General features: G+C 40.1%; 2 protein-coding genes across 4 annotated transcripts in view; one reads left to right on the top strand and one right to left on the bottom strand.

The window, feature by feature from the left end:
• gabra3 (gamma-aminobutyric acid type A receptor subunit alpha3) overlaps positions 1 to 4727 on the top strand; it is a 167335-nt gene extending 162608 nt beyond the window's left edge. For all 3 annotated transcript variants that reach the window (XM_074672399.1, XM_074672401.1, XM_074672400.1), the window contains one exon: positions 39 to 4727. In XM_074672399.1, coding sequence (XP_074528500.1) covers positions 39 to 359 — 321 coding nt within the window. In that variant the 3' untranslated portion in view covers positions 360 to 4727. The remainder of the gene's footprint in view (positions 1 to 38) is intronic.
• Positions 1 to 14134, bottom strand: part of gabrb4 (gamma-aminobutyric acid type A receptor subunit beta4) — a 354886-nt gene extending 340752 nt beyond the window's left edge. Inside the window, exon 1 of the mRNA XM_074672397.1 lies at positions 13631 to 14134. Coding sequence (XP_074528498.1) covers positions 13631 to 13650 — 20 coding nt within the window. The 5' untranslated portion in view covers positions 13651 to 14134. The remainder of the gene's footprint in view (positions 1 to 13630) is intronic.
• Between the last annotated feature and the right edge of the window lie 7340 nt (positions 14135 to 21474).

Genomic DNA, 21474 nt, shown 5'->3' on the forward strand with positions numbered 1-21474 from the left:
TGACGACCTTTACCTTTTACTGCCTTCTCTCTTTTCAGAGGAGAGAATCGGCGACTTTGTCCAAGAAGGCAAACAACACCTTCAACATTGTCGGAACCACATACGCCATCAACGTGGCGAAAGACCAGGGTTTGACCACCATTTCCAAGAGCGCCACCACATCAACCCCCAAACACCCCTTCCTGCATAAAATGGATGATCCCTACACGGAGGCCAAGAAGTCCTACAACCGTGTCAGCAAAGTGGACAAGATATCGCGCATCATTTTCCCCGTTTTGTTCTTCATCTTCAACTTAGGCTACTGGGCCACATACGTCAACAGAAAGCCCGCGATCATGAAGGCGAACAACCTAAACTGATCCCACCAAATGTTAGGCTTGATCTGTTTCGTGGTGGAGGGTAGACAGGTTCGCAGGAGGCCAAGTCCATTACATCTTTCTGTGTGTTTGTATGTGTGTGTGTGTGTGTGTGTGGATGGGTGTTTGGCTATTTGAGCGTGTGTGTGTCTGTTTTTTTTCTTGAGAGTTTGATATTTTGCACGTCTGTATAGATGAAAGGCGATTTTAAACATACGGTAGATTCACATTAAATAGTTGGACCTTGGAGGGAGCACATTGTCACATCAGCCCGTGTTAGTGTAGCTTTTCTTTTCTCCACTCTTAGCTCTGGCCCTGTCCCCCTCGTTGTGAGTAACCAAGTGACCCTTTGCCGTATCTTGATTGCTTGCTGTTTTCGTAGAGTAGTCGAGTTGTGTTTTCACTATGTTTTGACATGTTTGCGCTTTGCTTATAATAAGTTAGAGCGAGCATGCCTCTGAAGTTTTCATTGGAGCTCATTACCGATGATAAGGTTCTGACACATCCACGGAGTTAACATGCATGCACGCACGCACTCACTCGGACACACAGCCATGCATCGTAAGACGCCGTCGGCTGCTGCGCTGTGCTCCGGGCCGGCCTGTATAGCTCTATAGGAACATCATTAATAACCTTCAGTGTGTGGCCTTCAGCGCACGCTGAATCTCAACAAACCCAATGCAGTATCAGGAGGATTGCTGCGGCATCTCAAGGGGGCTGCCAGTGTGTTTTATCGTCCAGCAGCTCTCATTGGTTTAACTGGATGAGTATGTTTGATGACAGAGGAGTTATGTGCCTTGGTGAATAAACACACATGATAGGAGATAAGGCCCTTATACGTTCACACATCTGTGTGTATGAAAACTGGTGTCCACTGACTCCTGCACTGCAGTATGTGGCTCTGTTCCACCCACCCATCCACGGCCCTTGGGCATGGGCACCCGGTGTAAAATTGCCCATTAGTGTGGAAGGTTAACAGACCTCTGCCTGTGAAAAGATGAAGCAGAGCGATTAAAGGCTTCAGTGTCGTCCGGAACACTTCTCATGTGCGTTTATGTTTTGGCTCCTGGTGCAGCGTCTCCAAACTAACAGCGTTACCTCAGACTGGAGTCAAATCTGAATAGCAGTCCACTGTCCATGAAAATGCAAACGGCCCTGGATGTTTTATACACTGAAACACACACATACACTTCTTTGTATGCCTGCTGTTTCTCTTTGTTTTGTCTGCATCTGTCACTGTAACTATTTTTGGCTCTGTTTTGAATTTTCTGTCTTCATGTGCAGGATTGTGTTTCATGTTGAACTCTTGCCCTGTTACACTTGTTTGTGTGAAGCTCATTGGTGTTGATTTGATTGTCAACATGCTGTTCTGTTCTGTGTTTTGAAGTAGACAACAAAGACCTAAACAGTATCTCTAAACAAACTCTGGCGATACAACCATCACTGGAGATTTTTACCCTCAGAAATGCCTTTAAATCTTGGGATAAAAGAGAGGTTGCTCAATTTCTAAATCACTTAAATAACTATGAAGAAGATGTGGTCGGATTACAGAGAACCAGATTTGTCTCCAGTTGTGGTGAGCGTCTCCAAGTTCTGTTTCCTGACCGTTGTGTTTTTGTTACGTGTTGAATTTGGTTCCGTTTTCTGATGTTTTCTAATTCAGTGAAACCAGTTGCTGTTGTTTTTGTTTGCTGTATGCTCCATGGACTTTTATATTATTTCCTGCATACACTCTGATGAACACTGTACTTCAGACGCCAACATGGATCTCTTCAACCTGTCTCTTCAGTGGTAAGCATCGAGGAGTGAGTGGACTGTGTTGTTGCTTCTTTAAAAAGGTGTTAATAACACGAAACATGTACAACGTGTCAGTCATAGGTTAATGCATGACAATCTGTACACGTGTATGTCTGCAACCTCCAATAATGGTGTTTGTTACACTGAAATAGGGCTTAGAATCAGTGTTTCTGTACCCATTGATTACTAACGCATCACTTCAGCATCGTCTGCATAAACACTGAGACCTGCTCTCAGTGGAGAGGCAGCACAGCGCTCTGAAAGTGTTTTCACCACTTTTTGTTTCATCAAGTTTTCAAGTATCTGACAGTTTTGTTTTTTAGACTAGATTTTGTAACCACTTCATTTAATCCAAACCTGACTCGGAAACCAGAGAAAACATTTTCCCTTCAGAGGTTTGAGATATAAATGCCAGAGCGTGGACACCTCCTGTTAAACCATTTTTATATTTAACCCTCAAAGATCAAACTGACGTGATAATTCATGGCACTATTAACTCTGGATGAGATTTGTGAGGAATTCATCAATGTTTTATAGTCATGTAAAAATGATAATTACAAACCAGGTGAACATGTCCCTGTTAAATAGCAGTGTTAAATACCTCTACATATTTTATAACAGTGTCGGAAATTATCAACCCGACGTCAAACTGCTGATAGGCTTCGGCATATTATATTCAATATTTCAAAATGTGATTTTCTATTCTTCCAGGGAGAAACACAGTGAAACATTGAGTCTCTTTTTGGGCTCCTTTTTTATCACTTTGTCTCAAACCAACTGAGTCATGATGAAGATCAGAGCCGAGGATGTTCAAAGCCTGCTGGCTGCTGCTCCGTCAGGATCAGACGACACTAAGTGCTCATGTTTATTCAGGAATCCTTGAGTAATATGATCCAGGATTCATAGGTAAGAAGTTATGAGAAGTCGCAACAGCAAGAACTCAAGATGCATTTGTGTAACAACTTGGCTCAAAGTCAGCAACGAGTGAATCAACACCCTCAGTCCCAAATATCAGCAGTGTGCCCTCACGTCTCTCGCCTGTTCACACAATCAGCCTCACATGGAAACCTCAGCCCTTTTACTAATTCAATAAAAAACATAGACCATGCAGCAATGATTGCATAATCATAGGTTCAGGGTTAGCTAAAGCTGCCAGATTTGATCAATCAGAGATCAAAGATTTCTTAGTTTAAGGGTTAGGTTGTTCAAAGTGTTACAAACACACAAAGAGAAGGCGTGGAGGCTGCAAGCTGAGCTGCTGTTAACTTAGCCCAGTTTGTTTCAAGGGTCGAGATTCCTCATGAGCACTGAGCAAGGTCACAAGTTTTAATGTAATTAGGGATGTCCCGATATTACATTTTCACTTCCGATACGATACCGATACTGCAGCATTGAGTATTGGCTGATACCGATATTAATCCGATACGATATCAGCATTAAACATGCATACTTTTATTACTTATTTTGTAGTATGTCTGTCATGTTAGAAAAGGCTTGATTAAGTGATATTATTCAAACAAAGAACAGTAATCAGCAACAGTGGGTATGAGGAAAAACTGACCCATTTATTATTATTATAATAATTAATATAATAATTATTATATTTATTATTAACCAATGGGTAACAGAAATTTCAACATTAAACATGAGAATATACTAGTAATTGAATTAAATAAAGAATAAATTAGAAGACCCAGAAAATAACCTAAATAAATCAAATGTAAACAGCAGGAGCAGACTGCAATGGACTGATTATATCGGAGATTTTAGATGCATTCTGATACGATACCGATATCTGTTTGTTTGCTGATATCGGACCGATATCCGATATCAGTATCGGACTGACACCTCTAAATGTAATCATGAAGATATATCAAAAATCCTCACTTTTATAATTTTCTTTACTCAACAACAATTGAGGGGTAGTGAATGGAAGGTAAAAATCCCCATCGCTGAGAAGAGCTGGTAGCGAGGTGACCTGTTAAAATTATAAATATTGACAAACTACGCCACAAAATGATTTGCCAGTAGATTGGGTTACAGAAAGTTCCATCTGGTTTTTGATTTTCCCTCAGAAATATAATCTGCAGTCGTTGTATATTCATACTTTCTGTTGACCTGCCACTCTGTCAAATAACAGATCAGACCCAGTTTGAAAAATGATGTTACTTATTTACAAAACTCCTAAAATGAAGTCCGACCATAGACAGTAGAACAAATGGATTAAGTCTCTGTGACGTCACCCGTCTGTTTCTGAAATATAGTTTTGAAGCAAATTGTCGGCGGACGCCATATTGGAAATGGGGCGGGCTTTCAGGCTCCACACTTACAGTTATAGGACACCTGCCTGTCATTCAGCTGAGCTCTGCCTCTGATTGGGCAGAACTTGGGTCATCTTAAAGGGACAGTTCAGTTTTTTTATTGAAGTGGGGTTGTATGAGCTCTATGTAACCACTAAGGACATTAGATACAGTAGAAAGTTGTCTCCTCTCCCTCAGTAAGACACAAACTGTAATCGATGGTGACGAGGATATAGGCGCTAACAGGAAAATACCGTACCAGATTCAAAGGCTATTTTCTTGCCTACAAGAAATAAATCAAAAAGTAATACCACAGTTTAAGAGTACGCTACATCAAATATTTTTTAAGTGCATTAAGTTTTCAGAAATATAAACATTAATCCAGACCTAACTAACTGGTCATGTGTCCTTCTGCGCAGCGCTAGTGCGCTCCGTCCCCCCTCCTCCTTTCAGCTGTAGGGAATGTAAACAAGCTATGCTTCGGGCGCCAGTTACAGATATAAATGTTTATTCTGGAGCCAGCCTCAAACGGACACTAAGACACTCAACGAACTGCAGATTTTAGCACTGCCACGTTGCACCATATTATACAGACGCTATTATACAGACGCACCACCCTTGGTGGTGCCATAGAGATGAATTGTAGTCAGATTCAAATTTTTGGCCAGGACACTTTCATACTTCCTACATGGAGAAGTATGTATGTTCATGATGATCCTGCACCGGCCGTGTGTTTTCTATCGCTGCAACCACTCACACATGATTAATGTTCATATCAGAATGAAAAACACTAAAAAAGGAAACCGAAGTGCAGTTTGCGGGGTTTTTCCTGCACATCAGATTGTGAGGAGCCTGCCCTCAGTTTGAACTGCAAGTACTACTTCACATCAGTGTGGTAGAAATGTTGTATCAAAAATCTATCCAGTGCCATAAGAAAGCCACTGCCAAAACTGCCAAAAATGTAGACGGGCACTAAAGATGGTGCAGTGTCTGAAAATTAAACCACAGACAAAGATGAAAGATGGCACTGTCTGTATGACAGAGAGCTGACTCCAAATAAAAGCATGTGCAGTAGCCCAAATAAAGGCCTTGGTTTTTATCTGAAGAGCTGTGAAAAGTTAAACGTCTGTGAGAAGTATAAAAAAAGAGGGCAAACACTTTCAGAGCCACATTGCTATCACCTCTCCACTCTGCAGCCGATCTACAGAAGAATCTCTGTCATCCTAACGGCTCAGACTGACGGAGAAAGCAAGAAAAACATGCAACGGTACAAATACAAGAGAAGGAGAGTAAAAGAAGGAGTTTTCTCTTGAAGTGTTTCAGAGGGTGCACGTACAAAATGTGTTAGATGAAGAGTTTGTGGTGATTCAGCTCTTATTTCTGAGAGGTTTGATAAACAGGATTCTACTGTACTGTTAGTTTTGGTTCTTATGGTGTGATTTATTATTTATGTGGTCCATCTTTTCCTCACAGGGCCAGAGTTAACTTCAGCAGAGAGTTCTCATCCTATAAGATACAGTATATTAAGAGCATATTACTATATGAATATATTTATGCTATTCAGTACAGCATTAAATATTATATGTTTTATACGACATAATCTCTACAGCATTGATGCAAATCTCTTGATGGGTAGAAAGCCGTAGAAAAATAGATAAACTGAACAAATTATTATTATTAACTGAATGGCAACAATTCTAATTATTCAGATTAGTGTTACCAAGTTGTGAATTTGTAGATATTGTGAATTCAATGCCAATAGTTTTTGTGAATATTGATATGTCACGTCATTTATTTTTACATCTGATAAGTACCGCTGTCTTGCCCTGAGCTCTGTAACAGAGTGTCATGGTATTTTACAGACGTACAGTAGAGGAATTATTCATCGAGCTACTTACCAGATCAGTACCTTGTGTGCACTTTTCAAATCTAACTGTGAACTAGCAGCCGTCTGCGAGTGGAGTCGTACACGCCGTGTTCTCTCTCCAGATATTCCACTGCATGTCCTCACAAGGCGAGAGGTCAGAGACTTCCTCCACAAAGACAGCTCCAGGAACATAGTGGACTCTGTGTTGTTGTTGGGAAGTGGCTCTTTACAGTGAATATGCTCAGTGACTGGACTCTGTATGTTGCCCTCTCTCGTTCATGTTCTTACTGTATGACATGTAGCGAATGGAAATGAGGATTAAAAAGGACGTTGTATTTTGTCTTGGAGTTGCCCTTCCTTGTTGCTTTCAAGCTTGAAAGATGTGAAATTTAAAACATGGTTCACTTCAAAAGCTAACATGAAGAAGAATTTTTGTGTTATTCCCTTTTTGCATGCTTGTCTTTTAATGTGAGGTGTCTACACTGTGATCCGTTTAGTGAAAAAAAAAACAAGAACTATAATGACATTACAACTTCGGGGGACAAAACATACACAACAAAGCACAGGAATCCAAATCTGCTAGTCACAGGATGTGTGATCATTTTAAACTGCACACAAATCACATTGGGCTTATTACAATAATAATAAACTTCATTGATATAGCACCTTTAAAAACCACCAACCAAACCTCCTCACTGTGATCAAAGTTTCTGTCCTCTCCTTGCTCAGAGCTGCTCTCAGAAACTTCCTGAATCACTCTTGAGCTAATATTCCTTGCTAGAAATTTTTATGCTAATTTAGTAGCTCTCTCAGACAATTCTGAGAAGCTTTGTGAATAAGGGCCCAAGTCTCAGCGGTAGGTATATCTGTGTGTGTCATCAAAATCGCAGTAAAATAAAAGGTTGCGACACTGAATGATTTTGCCAAGCAGGAGCATATGAATAGAAAATAAAAGCGGACCCAAAATAGAACCTTGAGGTACACCACAGGTAAAATGGGAAGCAGAAGAATAGTACTATTTTCTCTAAAACTCTGGAGAAAAATGGAAGTTTGGCAATTGAGCTGTAATCACTAAAAACCATAAGAATAAGGTCTGGTTTCTTTAAAAGAAGTTGGATCACAGCATGTTTGAAATCAGATGGAAAGTGACCAGTTAAAAGTGAACTGTTGATAATTGCTAAAATGAGTGAAATGTTTACTTCCAACAAAGGTCAGAATTTAGTCATGAAAAAAAAACACCAGCAGAAATATCTTTAAAGCTGGGGTGACCGCCATTTCAGCCTGGGTCAAGGTAAAACTCCAGTAAAGAATGTGGTAAATTTTAAAGTCTTCACATCCTGTTTTAGTAATTAAAAAAATGTAAAATGCACAAACAAGCTTTGGTCTTTGTTGCCCCCATACGACCAGCTTAATGAAGACATAAGCCTGAGATTTTCATCTCTAAACACAGTCCACAGAATCGGAAATCTGCACAGAGCACTTTACAAAGCAGAGAGCGTTCGGCGTTAACATTACAGAGTATTTTCATTAAAACCTGTCTCTGGCGCTGTGTGCTCTCTGAAGGTTACTGTTGCTCTCTGGCTCCAGTCCAGCCCTCACTGCCCTGTAGGTGCTTTCGACTGCACAGGAACGCCATTATGTCGGAAGCTAAAACGCCTCATTTTTCTCAGTACGCCGGGGAAAATGAGCTCTATAAAAGCCTCCAACATGGACACATAAGGTTGTGTGCTTGTGTGTGCTTGTGTGTGCTTGCTATGATAAATGAAACAATCCATTATACATTTACTGGCTATTGTTTATATCAGCTCCAGGAACACAGGGCTTTGTGTTTGGGAGCTGAGCCACTGCTGGGGTTTTATGTGAACACCAAGAGAACAGGAGCATCTTCTGTCAAGGTGAAGGCCATCTGCTGCAGGATAATAGCTCTTTTGTGCAACATGCAGGTAAAATGAAAATACTGACACGATTCATCAATGTGACGCCCAGGAGGAGATGGTCGACACAAAAACATTCACTGCATCGACAGGAAATAGCAGTATGTTAAGGACTACTGGGTAAAAACAAGAACATGAAAAGCATTTCCTCAAATGTAGATAAAAGAGTAAAGATACAAAAAGAAGCTGAGAGTAAAGATTACTCACAATAACAGAGAGATAATGAGCATCCTGTCAACACAGGTCAGCCTTCACTCAGAGAAATACCACGCTAACAACATACACGCATGACAGAGTATAATGTTACTGATGTGGTTTACCTACTGTTGATGGTATAGACTGTATCCGACCTTTAACAGCTCTTCACTAATAAAGCCAGAACATTGGAGCTCCTCCTGCTGACTCACTGAGGTAAAGCCATACTGCCTGAGTCCTCCATGTTCACAGATTATTCACAGATTAAACTACAAAATTAAACTCAAAGCCTAACAGACATATTTTTAATTTTTATGTTGCTGATTTATGTTCAAATGTTCAGACTCTACTTTTTATTTTTATTTTTTTGGAAAGGTAGTTTTATGAAATTGTGTGATCTTAACAGAGGTAATCTATCTATCTATAATGTAGGGTTGAGTTAGTGGACAGGGCTGGACGTTAACATGGCAGCTCCATCAAGAAGCAACATCCAGTGATGAAAAATTGAGCCAATGAAGATAAACAAAAAAAAAACTTGAGATTAATTCCTTAAAGGGACAGTTCAGTTTTTTTGAAGTGGGGAGCTCTATGTGACCACTAAGGACATTAGATACAGTAGAAAGTTGTCTCCTCTCCCTCAGTAAGACACAAACTGTAATCGCTGGTGACGAGGAAATAGGCGCTAACAGGGAAAGACGGTACCAAATTCAGGTTATTTTCTCTGCCTATAAGAACTCAAATCAAAAATTAATACCACAGTTTAATAATACACTACATAAATTTTTTTTAAGTGCATTAAGTCTTATTTAAATATAAACATTTATCCGGACCTGACTAACTGGTCATGTATCCTTCTGCGCAGCGCTAGTGCGCTCTGTCCCCCCTCCTCCTTTCAGCTGTAGGGAATGTAAACAAGCTATGCTTCAGGCGCCGGTTGTAGCCTCGTGTAAGTTTGATCAAGTATCGTAATTCTTTTGTTTGTACTCTAAGGATTGTGAGGCAGCGTAGGAAATTCAAAATGAGTGACTATGACAGCAACGATGAAGTTCCATTCACTTTGGGACCAAAAGGATACCTGTATGAACCGGAGTACACAGAAGAAGAGCTGCTACAGATGGCAACTGAAAGGAATACAGAGGAAACATCCACAGATGTTAATAAATGTTTATATTTCCGAAGACTAAATGCACTTAAAAATTATTATATGTAGCGTACTCTTTAACTGTGGTATTACTTTTTGATTTGAGTTATTGTAGGCAGAGAAAATAGCCTTTGAATTTGGTACGGTCTTTCCCTGTTAGCGTCTATTTCCTCGTCACCATCGATTACAGTCTGTGTCTTACTGAGGGAGAGGAGACACCTTTCTACTGTATCTAATGTCCTTAGTGGTCACATAGAGCTCATACAACCCCACTTCAAAAAAACTGAACTGTCCCTTTAGACCATTGAAATGTGTCAGAGTTTATGTAAATGGTTTTGATCTCCCTACATTATTTCTTTGTTCATGAGAACTGGGCTTGAATTATTTTGACAGTCTGTGAGGTAAGAGTTACAGAAACAACCCAACCTCATCGCCAGATAGACTACAGATTGACAGGAAGTCACTCAAAGACAGTGTTTGAACAGGATGTCAAACATCTCTGGATTTCATGACACCTCTTCACAGAGCAGTCAGTGAAATAACAGAGACTACGTCGGTGTTAAATACAGCCTAAGAGTTCCTCCAGCTGATTCCTGCTGCACAGACTCTACTATCGAAACACTCACTAAGATCAGATGTTATTGTCTGTTGTTGTTTATGGAGGTATTTTAGCTTCACTTTGTACAACAGGAACAGTTAAGGATGTATCTTCTGTACACAGCTAAGTGGTACAAACTGACAGCCTCAGTAAACAATTTTGTGAAAAGTAGCACTAATTTACTCCATGACACAAAGGCAGCACATTATGGCCTCACTCTGATGCACAGATTGATATGGGGGAAGTAAGATTTCTGAGTGACAGGTGGAGCATCTCGTCAGACAAAAAGAAGCTGCCTCATTTCCTGACCCCATCCCAACAGTCCTTTTATAGCATCATCTATTCTGTAAGTGTCTTTTATATTTGGGGCACGAACAGTCTTCTGCCACAATCAAGTCCAGGACTCTCTGTTCTTACAGTCAATAATGTTAAGTGCTATTACGTGTGTCTTAGCGTGACTCAGTATTTGGCAAAATACTCGACAAACTTTGTGAAAAGCCGTTGATGTCTACCATTACAGAGAGTTCAACGAAAGAAGAACCAACATTCAGGTAAGTCTTCAATCTTACAGACATACTGTGTTAAACACACAGTTGTGCTGTGAGGAAGATGAACATCACTACACTGTGGTGGTGACACACATTACAGGCCCATGCATTAAGTCAACGCTTGAAGCTTGGTAGAGATTTGAGAGCAAAATTACATAACACGCAGCTATAAATAAAGCATTTATTCAACGCAGATTTTAGAGAATAAGAAAACTGTAGCAGTCTTCTTAAAGGGGACATATCATGCTTGTTTCTCCTTTTCACTATGCCAGACTAGGATGCCTGTAAAGCATTTCTGCCCTCAGTACAAGTCATTTAGTTCCTTCATTTCCCCACAATAGCGTTCTCAATTTCCTCATTTTAGGCCATTCTGAAGATCTCATTGACACGCTCCATTTTCGAAAATGACCTCCAGTAACCTCGCAACGTCACAGCCCTTTGTGCTCTGATTGGTCAGTTCTATCAGAGGGGCAGAGGGGGTAGAGCCAGGGGGCGGTTTTTGCAGCATGACAGTATTTACAAAACCGCCACATTGAATGGAGCAGACCGAGCGAGTTTGCTGTTTGCCAAAACTTCACTGTAAGGCATTGATAGCACTAATAAAATGACAGAGTGTAGGATACGTCCTTTTGTATTGGACCCTGAGTCAGACCCAGACGGTTCTGCAGCTCAGGAGGAAGAAAATCCACTTCGACACAGATCATCTCAGGACGCTTCAGTGTGGTGAGTCAAACCGGTACTGTAACATGTATAGTTTATACGTTTATACTCGGCTCTTGGTGGGTGTATCCCTCGGTGGCGGTTGTGTGACTAACTGACATCACAGAGGAGGAGCTGCTTTATCAGGATACTCCAATAAAAAGAAAGGATCCTCGTGTCGACATGAACGTCAAAATCTCGAACCCAAATGTCAATGACCTATTTTCAGAGGCATCAAATCTCGTTCTAGGATATCAGAAAAGATACAATATCTCATTTTTTGAAAATTCAGGGGGGTGAAAGGTCTTGTTTTCAAATTTATATTATTATTTGAAAGTATTAAATCAGGGATCAGCATGATATGCCCCCTTTAAGGATCTGAGAGAGAAATTGTGTTTTTCTCTACCAATGAAACGTGACACCAACAGAAACAGAACTTATACTGTAATAATACTGTATACTGTAATAATCTGCAAAAATCCTGATGACCCTCAGATTTTCATATATATATATATATCTCCAGGGTTGGTTTGCAAAGCAGCAGTCTTTGCAAATTAACCCAGACATCCTTTTCCCCTGCTCCTCCTTGGGGACCTGGAAGCATTTCCAGACCAGGTGGGACACAAACTCCCTCCAGTGAGCTTTGGGTCTACCCGGGGGCCTCCCCCCAGGTGGATGTACCTGAAAAATCTCTAAAGGGACGCAGGCTTATCAAGAAACCCAAACCACTTTCAATGACTCCTTTCTATACAGAGGCCCAACGGCTCACCCTGAGCTCCTGGCCCTGAGCCCTCTCATCCTTGTATCTGAGACAGCAGTCTCTTGGTCTTTTTGTTGGAACTACACACCTTAAATACTATTTTCACCCTCTATACATTGAGGACACCCTCAACCTTTCAGTCAACTCATATGAAGATGATTTATCTCAATGCAGAGTCTACAAGGTTGAGAAACCATATGAAAGTCCTGGTGTTGTTACTGCTGGCAAACACACACCAAGTTTCACACTTGGTGTTGCTCCATAGAAAAAAAAAAAGAGGCGTCAATAATAAACACAGACCCACAACAATTATGCAGAATCCTCAACGGGAGGGCGCCAGCTGCCATGTGGCCATTATCCAACAAAGTGTCTCTGAACATTGCAGAAAATAAACACTCCAATGAACTGAGAAGGAGAAATCTTAGCCCCACAATCCAGCTGACTTATGGCAACAGGCAAATGTCATCTTTATTCCAGCAAATTCTTATCAGCACAGACATAAAAAAGCTCAGGCTGTACTCATATGAGATGTAGATGACCTTAAGTATGCATGTGGGTATGAGTTTAAGTTGACGTTAAGTGCAGCTGAGAGCAGCAGCAGCAGAAACTACAGAAGGGAGGCGCGACACTTAAAGTGCAATTATGAGAAACAGTAAAGGAAGCTGTGATATTAACCTTCGACACCGAGCTGAAATGTTCTCCACGGCTGAGCTGATAGTTGACTCTGTGATGAAAGCTTTAATGTGACAGCCTGTGTGCCACAAAAACCTTCAATTTGAAGCTTGCACAACAAGGAACAAAGTAAATAAACTTTGCAAAGGACAACTGAATGTTTTGCATCAACACTGCAACACATGGAGACCTTGCCAAAATACACAAAAGTCACAGAGATGTATGCTAACAGCCACAAAACCTATTCAGCTCAAAATGATGCAACCATTGAAATAACAGTGAAATAATGAAAATTCACCACTATTTACCCACGTTTAAACATGTTTGGCTCCTCTCATGGATGATAATTTTGGGGGAAATGAAAATTAGGGAAATATAAGGCACACTTTCCAGCTATGTTATCAGTGCAGAATTAAACTACAACATCATCACAAAAAAAGCTCAGCTAACAGGTTGCTTTAGAGCAGCACAGAGAAGCTTTACCTCTCCGACAACTACACTATTTGTTAAAAAACAATGCCAGAGCAGCTGTATTACATCAATTTAAACTGTAATAGTGGACAAAATGAACTGATAGTTGAGTATGAATAACCAAAGAGCATGACCAACCACTTCACAGCCACAAGAATAAGCAAGAGGCAGACATATGAACTTAAAAATTACATAAACGCAGCACTGACACACAGTGAAATGAATGCAGACAAAGAAAGGCCCACACACGACGCGCAATTAAGCAAAAAAAAACATTAGCTCGTCAGCTTACCTTGATGTTGCAAATTTCATCTTTCTCTTCCCTGTAGTGAAATCTGTTTGAAGCCTCCTTTAGTTCCACGGGGTTACAGTCAGCAGGACAGGAAAGCTCCACCTTGAGGTTCGTTTTTTTTTTTGAGGTCTAAATGAAGCATAAAATCCGTCTGAAAGTTTCCAAGAGCCCAAGAAAGTCCACAAAGTTCATCTGAAGACTCGACACGGGTGAGTTCATTAATGAACGACGTACAGCAGAGCTAGCTAAGCCACCTGTTGGTGGTAGTTAACTAGAGGGACAGTGGCAGCAGCAGGTAGCAGGTAGGTGAGGTCGACCGCCATTTTCCACAGAGTGCGTTTGATTGAGGGATTAGTTGTTTTATCAACAACAGCGGGCGCGCGCGCAGCTTGGGTGTAGAAGCGTTGTGGAGTAGAATGGTTTGTTAACTGACGTGGAGGAGTTAACCACCAAAAAAACGCATTTTCAATCTACATGCGGATGATAAATGGCTCCCAGGTTTGTGAAATAGCAGTGAGTGGATAGAAGAGATCAGCAAGTTGACAGGTATTAGATGGACAGACGTTTTAAGTGGGGAAGTCCGGCGTGTACCCAGAGAGCAATTTAAACACACAACTGTCACTCGATGCTCATGACTGCATTAACCGTGGACACTCACCAGACTGTGACATACCAGGACGTAAACGTGTGTCATTAAATCACGACCTACCCACCCCCCGAGCAAAAAAAGCACACAGACTGCTGAGCCTGAAACCCGGTTCATGATAAAAGAACCAGAAAAATAGGTCCAAAGTTGATTTGTGTAACCGCAGACGTCGCTGGTGTTTCAGTGTGAAGTGTGACCCTGATAACTGGTGACTCTCGGCCGTTAATCACTGATGCTGTTGGCAGGGTCACCAGTTAGCATAGTCGCTATTAACGCCAAAACACGGGTTGCTCTGTGACGGTCAAAACCTGATAGAACTTGCCTATGTTGTATAGTATCGTTTCTAAAAATTAACCACAGAACAACCGTACATTTTTATGCTGCTAACAGGTTGAATTTCGTGTATGAAAAACGTTAACTGTCTGAATGAAGCTAAACGCTGCTTCTGGGTCAAGATGCGTGCGCATCTATATGTTGACGTGTAGACTGATAATCCCTCTATGTAGGTTAGTTTGTTTTATGACAATTTTGATGAATTTAGATTTTAATAACTTTCTATTCTTTGAGATTTTTTAAATTTAATTTTATAATTATTATTATCATTATTTACTTTTTTAATTATTATTTCATATTGTTGCACTCATGTGTTGAAGTGAAACACGTCATGATCAAGGTGCAACATCTGGTTAGTAAAAATGAAGCCTATGCCAAAGTGCTAAAAGTTGCTGTTCACTGAGGATCCACTTGAGGCTGGCTGCAGAAAGACCGGAAGTCCCGAACACACCTAGCCATAAAAACAGACTTGTATGGCATTAAAACGCGTGTCTACAGCCTGGTTTAAAAAAACACGTGGGTCTAAAACACTGATATCACTATTGGCACCGATTGGCACTCACTGTACGTTGAGTGATTTTTTTCTCTAACTGTGCGGTTTAGAAGTTATTGGAATCGTTTGATTTTCCAATCAGGGACACAGCTCAGGTGTGACTAAACTGCGCCCTGTAGCTGTTCCAAGAAAAACCCACAGCCAGCGTCATAGCAAATGTGGTTGCATCCACAGATTGGCTTCATTTCACGGTTTCAGGAACAGACGGTGACGTTGCATGTTTTATACAGTCTATGGTCATGATCACATCAGGATTGATCTCATGGCACAAAACTCAGTTGGGCTGGAGTATTAGGAAAAAAATGTTGATTTTGTCAGTGAAGATCCCAGTTTGGTGATATGCTTTTTCAATGATATAGCACACTTTTCCGATGGTTTTTAAATTGGATCACCCCAAACTATGGTTTGTGGACCACTGGGGGTCCTGGGACCCCACTTTGAGAATCACTGCTCCAAAAGTTTAGCGTGTGATGTTGCTGTGTTTTTCCAACCAAACTATAATTTTTAATTTTGGTTAAAAAATAAAAATCCACAGTCAGTAACGGGATCTTTCTCCTCGGTAGACCTCATTTGATTTAAGTATAAACCATCCATATAGGCCAATCATGTTATAAGATACAAGTACAAAATTCATGTATATAGGTCAAACCTTTCACCAAACCGGGTGCAAACCGAGTCCCAGCCTTTTCTTACCATGTCAAAATATGACAGTTTCCTGATGTGATGACAAGCTGCGACCAAATATCCTCCACTTCTGCATGTTATAAATGAAAACTTTTCCACCTGGGGAAGTCATGAAAGAGCTAATCTGTCACTGAAATGGTGGCAGTTCTTATTTTAAATAGGTTATAATTTGTGAAAGTATTCATGCTGTTTTATGGTGCTTTAGAAATGCAAGTGGAGGTGTATATAAGAGAAACTGCAGGGGCTTCAGTTCGGACTGGCATTTTACGAGTCAATCATTTTTCAGTGCGTGAAAGCCTGACCTTTATTCCCATGATGTCTTTGACAGTTATATAAAAGGCAGAGTTATTATCTTTAATCGCAGGAATGTCGAAAACTCTTCCTTCCTCATCTTCACATTTCAGGAGCATTTTTTCCTCCATGTCAGCTCAAACTTCCCTTTCTGCCACCAAGGTTCAAAATTGCAGGATGACCTTTTTTTTTTTGGACTTATAATTCATCATAATACAAATGTGATCACATATGTTTTCTTAATTTCACTGACCACTTGGACCATGATGCTTAGCACAACTTAACATGGCTCTTCATCTTCCTGTCATGTGAACAAGTGAAATAACTTTTGAGGCTACGTATCCTGACAGGAAAAACATGTCTGGATCAGAAGGTCACAGTATCCCTTTTATGGGTCATGAAAAATAGAAACAGTTTGGCCATTGTGTCAACACCAGGAATCCCTTGATTCTTCTGAAATTTAAATAAAAAGATAGAGTTGTAAAATGTATATTTTATTTATAAATAGCAGATATAACAAGACAAATTTATGCCAACACATTTTGCAGATTAAAGGCTGGCCTGTCAAAAATAGCCTGAATTTTTTTTTTTTTTTTTTTTTTAGCTCTTCAAACCGAAACCACAAAATAATATTGCTATATCATATTGTTTATGATACGTTTTTGTATTACATATGGTAATTTAGGTGTTTTTTGCAACATTTTTCATAAAGTTTTGAATTCTTCAATGAAGAAAATATTAATGTAGAAAATAAAGTGTAACAATTTGGATTTTTTTCTAATAGCAGCTTCTTGAAAATCAGCAATGATTTTTTTGGGGGGGGGTTGTGGATGATTTCATGAGAGTGACTGTTTTGAAAAGGGCCAAATACAACTTCATGATGATGATAATCCTCAAGGGGGAAGAATACATTTTTTATGTGTGTTTTTACATCGTTAACAGGTTTTATACAATTTATTATGTTGATGATAACATCATTTCACACTTATCACGTTGATAAGATAGAAGTTTTTGAAAATCATGTGTCAAAAATGATGCATTCTGCAGTAAAGGGTAAATCTAAGTTAACTACTCAGCTCCACTGCTGGATAAGCCACTGCCTGGGGATGCAGCTAATTCTGCTTTTTTGAGATTATTCTGAGGATGTCACCCATTTTGCTTCTTATTCTACATGAAATCCATCAGCTCATTCATTATGTTTTACCTCATTTAGTGCTGGATTGTGTCCAACTAACAAAATTCATAGAAATTACATCATTTCAATCTTGTGTTTCACCATAAATTTGCATCCAGTATGAGTGCTGAATCATGTTTCTAAAAAGAAACAAAAGTTCATGTTCAATGGGAAGTCACTGCCTCATGTGTGTTGATGATTTGTCAAGCATGCAAGAGCAGACTGTCTGGTCCAAACATCACGATGAGGCTGTTTCAGTCCTTTGTCGTGATGCTGCAATCAGAGAGAAGCAGAGAACCACATGGTTTCAGGGTGTGGATGACTTACAGTGAAAAATAAAGTCACATACTGAAGAAGGATACACACACATGATAGAAATAACAGGAGCTGTTGGCATCATTGGTTCACTATTTGGTGTAAATGAGAGACGTACAAAACAGAGTTGTGACCTGAGTCAACAGAAAAGTCTGCCATCATTCAACATTTTCCCTGAGTCATTGAGTTTTAGGCCACAGATCCAGTCACAGCCCTTCATAGCTGAAAGGGGAATAGCTTAAAAATCTCCATATTCTCTGTCTGACTATCTCTGGGAGTTTAATTTAAAATTCCCACCATGATTTCCAGCTTAGCTTCTGCCATCGATTAGCGAGTTAAAATTGACTATGTTGGCGTGTTTCTGTCGCTGTTAGCTCACTTGATGGTCTCGCTACATTAGATTAGCCGTGGAGTGGAAAGGCTCAGATGCCCTGCAGTCGGCATGGGGTATCCTCTTGGAGGAAGCAGCTCGACAGCTGCACTCGTCCTTGGGAAGATAACCCTGCACGAGCTGTGGAAGAAGAGGCAGAGCAGGCGTTTCATAGAGGTGATGAGAGGAAATGAAATACAGCATAACAGAGGTAATAAGAAAATGGACTGAAGTGTAGTTTTAATACTTTCAGGGTCTTGTGTAGCTGTGAGAGCAGCTGGAGGGTTAGATTGCAGTAAGATGAATTGCATTAACATACAACTCAGACATATAGCTTCCTGTCTCCACAGACAGTAGGAATGCATTGTTCTCTTCCTGTCAGTATCTGCATGCTGCATGCTCAGCTCGGTGTGACAGTGCTGTAACACACAATTTAATGTGCTCCACTGCCTGGCACAAACCTTAGTTCTGATGGTACTATCCTCTTTGCTTTGGGTTTTATGGTCTGTGTGCCCAAAGTCAGCCCACACAAGATCTCCAGAGATGATACTCTGACATACTTACCATTCTACTCCCCTCCTCGATACCCCCCACCCTCCTGCCTCCCCAAGGAGATGCATGGATGAGCAGGCTCATTCTCCTCGTGGGGTGTTCCCCATGCATGACTGATGTTTAGATTAATATCCTTGACTGATTCCTGCTCTGCGGTGAGAAGAGGAGGAGGCCTATCAGAGCCCAGCCGCCCCCTCAGGAGCCTCATTGATTTTCACACCATCATGACAAACACAAAGCTCCTAAACCCACAAAATACTTTATTTGTTGTCCATTTAGACGCCTCCTCATCCTCAGGGCCAGCCGGCCACATCTGCCTTTTTTAAAATAGCTTGGTGGCTTATGTAAGATCTGATTCTGCTGCCTGGTGTTCGCTATAATCTTATGTGTTAATTAGAATTTTAAATGTAGGCAAAGTTTAAATGAAGAATAAATTCAGAAATACTAATTCTGCTTTCTCACTCCTTATAAAACAGGATTTATTTGCTTAATTTCAAGTCTGTGTGACAGAGTCACAATGGCAACTTGATTTAGGGGTTGAATTTTACTTTTGCGGCGTGGGAAAACATTTGGCGCGACAGAACAATCATAATATCAGACGGAGGTAGAGTAATACAACTGAAAATTCTTCATTCTTACTCATCTTACATAACTCCCTCTAGACTTAATAGAAAAAACCCAAGTGCTTGAAATCTTTTTTGCCATTTGTGTGTCTGTTGGGTCACAACGCTGTGCAATTTAAAACAAGACAAGGAAGGAAGACAGTTGGTTTTTGCTGCACAAAGAAAGATTTTGTCAAACTGCAAAATTCACAAACAAAAATGTTTATCCATACAAACATGGACATTTGAGATCTTCAGTCTTGAAGGTATGAAGCAGATAATAGATACATTAAATGACACTAAGTTTAGGGCTGAAACTGTTTAAGAGCAGGTGTGGAAGCAGGGGTGAGTGCACATATCATTACCAATATTGATTTGGTTGAATATGATTTGTTTAACTGTTGAATTGAGTCAATATGAGAAATGTTATGTTTGTAACTGTGTAGTTTTTGAAGCCAGATCCAGCCCTATAAAGGAAGATTCCAACCTTTTGACAATAAACTGAATATTCAATTATGAGCATGCACTGATCTCCCTTATTTATAGTGTTGTTGTGAATGTTAATGAATATTGTCTGTATTTTTCTAAGTCCTGATCTGTGTATTGTTGTCATGTAAAAATTAGACATGCACCGATCGATCTGATCTGTGATCAGAGATCAATGATCGGCCCATCCTTACATAAACTGATCTGAAACTGATCTTATACACCTCTGAGAAGGTCTGACTGCCAGCCTTTGTTGCTTTTTGCTCTGAGACCTAAAACTCAGGGCACTTTATTGGTTGGTTAAGTTCAAACATAATGATTTTATTGTTTCACAGGTGTTGTTTCATGATTTTCAATAAGATAAGATTGGAGCATTGAAGGCATATACTGTCAGTTGTCAAAAAATAAAAAGTAAAAATTGGCGTCGGCCCAAATCTGTATCGGCAGGTCAGGCTTTTTAAAGATTGGTGATCGGCCAGAAAATTGTGATCTGTGTACCCCTAGTATAAATGTATAAGTTTAAAGTATGAATTAAAAAAACAAGCCTGTAGTGTTTTTTTTTTAATCTTGTGATTTACCAATCAAATTGTGTAATCAATATTGAATGAACTAAAGTAACATTGAAATCAAAGGGGAATGAATGTTTAGAGCTTTTATGACTCTCTCTGATTTATGCATCATGTGAACTTTGAAAGTTGTCAAGCAGCTGCACAGTTAAGACTTAGTTTATATTTACATTGCCAATAAAAAGGGAGTACTACAGCGATAACAATGCAGTTTAAGCCCTTCATAAAATGCTACATTGAACAGCTGTAGGGCTACAACCATAAAACCATCAGTTTGTATAAAAAGTGTAGTGGTTTTAAAGTTTTCCCTGTTTAAATTCGTCTCAAAGCCTCCTGTGGAAACTCAAAGTCACACAGCAAGGAAACATGGTAATATCGCCCCCTGGTGACGAAAACAGCACTGAGAAACCGTCTCTTCTTCAGAGAGGGGTTCAAACATTTCTTCAGTGATTTTCTCTTTGAAACTGAACATACATTTAGTGAAGATGGTATCTTCTGTGTGAACTTTCCTCCAGAATCCAGGCGTAAGCTCTCAGCATGCAGAACAGCAAAGCACAGACATCACAGACTGCGCTGTCAACTGGGGTACAGGACTGTGTGCATCTCTCTTCGTGTGTGTTCCTGTCAGACATAATCCATTTTATATTTGAACAAGCGCTTGATTCAGTTGTGACAACGTGGCTCATAATTTTTGTGGCAAGGAGAACTGGTGAGTCAAAGCAGCTTTGAATCATAATTCTTTTTTGGTGAGTCAGGGCTTAAAAACTGACATGCAGTGCTGTATGAGCTCAAAAAGTGACATGTTCATCGAGAAAATTAGCTTTTTGTGTATGACTAAATTACAGCTAGACTTCCAGAGGCCAAGAATAGAGTCTTGAGAAAGAAATGCTTTGTAGGGCTGTTGGTTTAAAGGCACATACAAAATATATATACATTTCTGACACACTATTGAAAAAGAAAATCCAAATGGTGCATTTCTCAGTGGTAAAGACTAAGTCCAAGCTGAAAATGAAGGAGAAGAGCTGTCAGAAGTATTGTATCAAATATTTCCATTGGCAGTGATCTCCTGCTGTGTCTGTTTCCTGACAAACAATCCAGCCTTAAACCAACATAAACAAACCAACAGCACAGACAGAAGCCTGAAAACATCTATTCTTTGTCAGTAAAACTGAACTTCTGCTGCTGCATTTTCTCTCTACCCAGCAGGTCTGTCTCGATCTGCAGCTAATTGGCCTTTTTCCAGCAGACCTGCAGGCTCTGGATTTCACTGAG

This window comes from Halichoeres trimaculatus, unplaced genomic scaffold (assembly GCF_033239565.1).
Source record: "Halichoeres trimaculatus isolate MK-OKI-2021-1 unplaced genomic scaffold, fHalTri1.1 fHalTri1_scaffold_6, whole genome shotgun sequence".
In the NCBI taxonomy this organism is placed as follows: domain Eukaryota; kingdom Metazoa; phylum Chordata; class Actinopteri; order Labriformes; family Labridae; genus Halichoeres; species Halichoeres trimaculatus.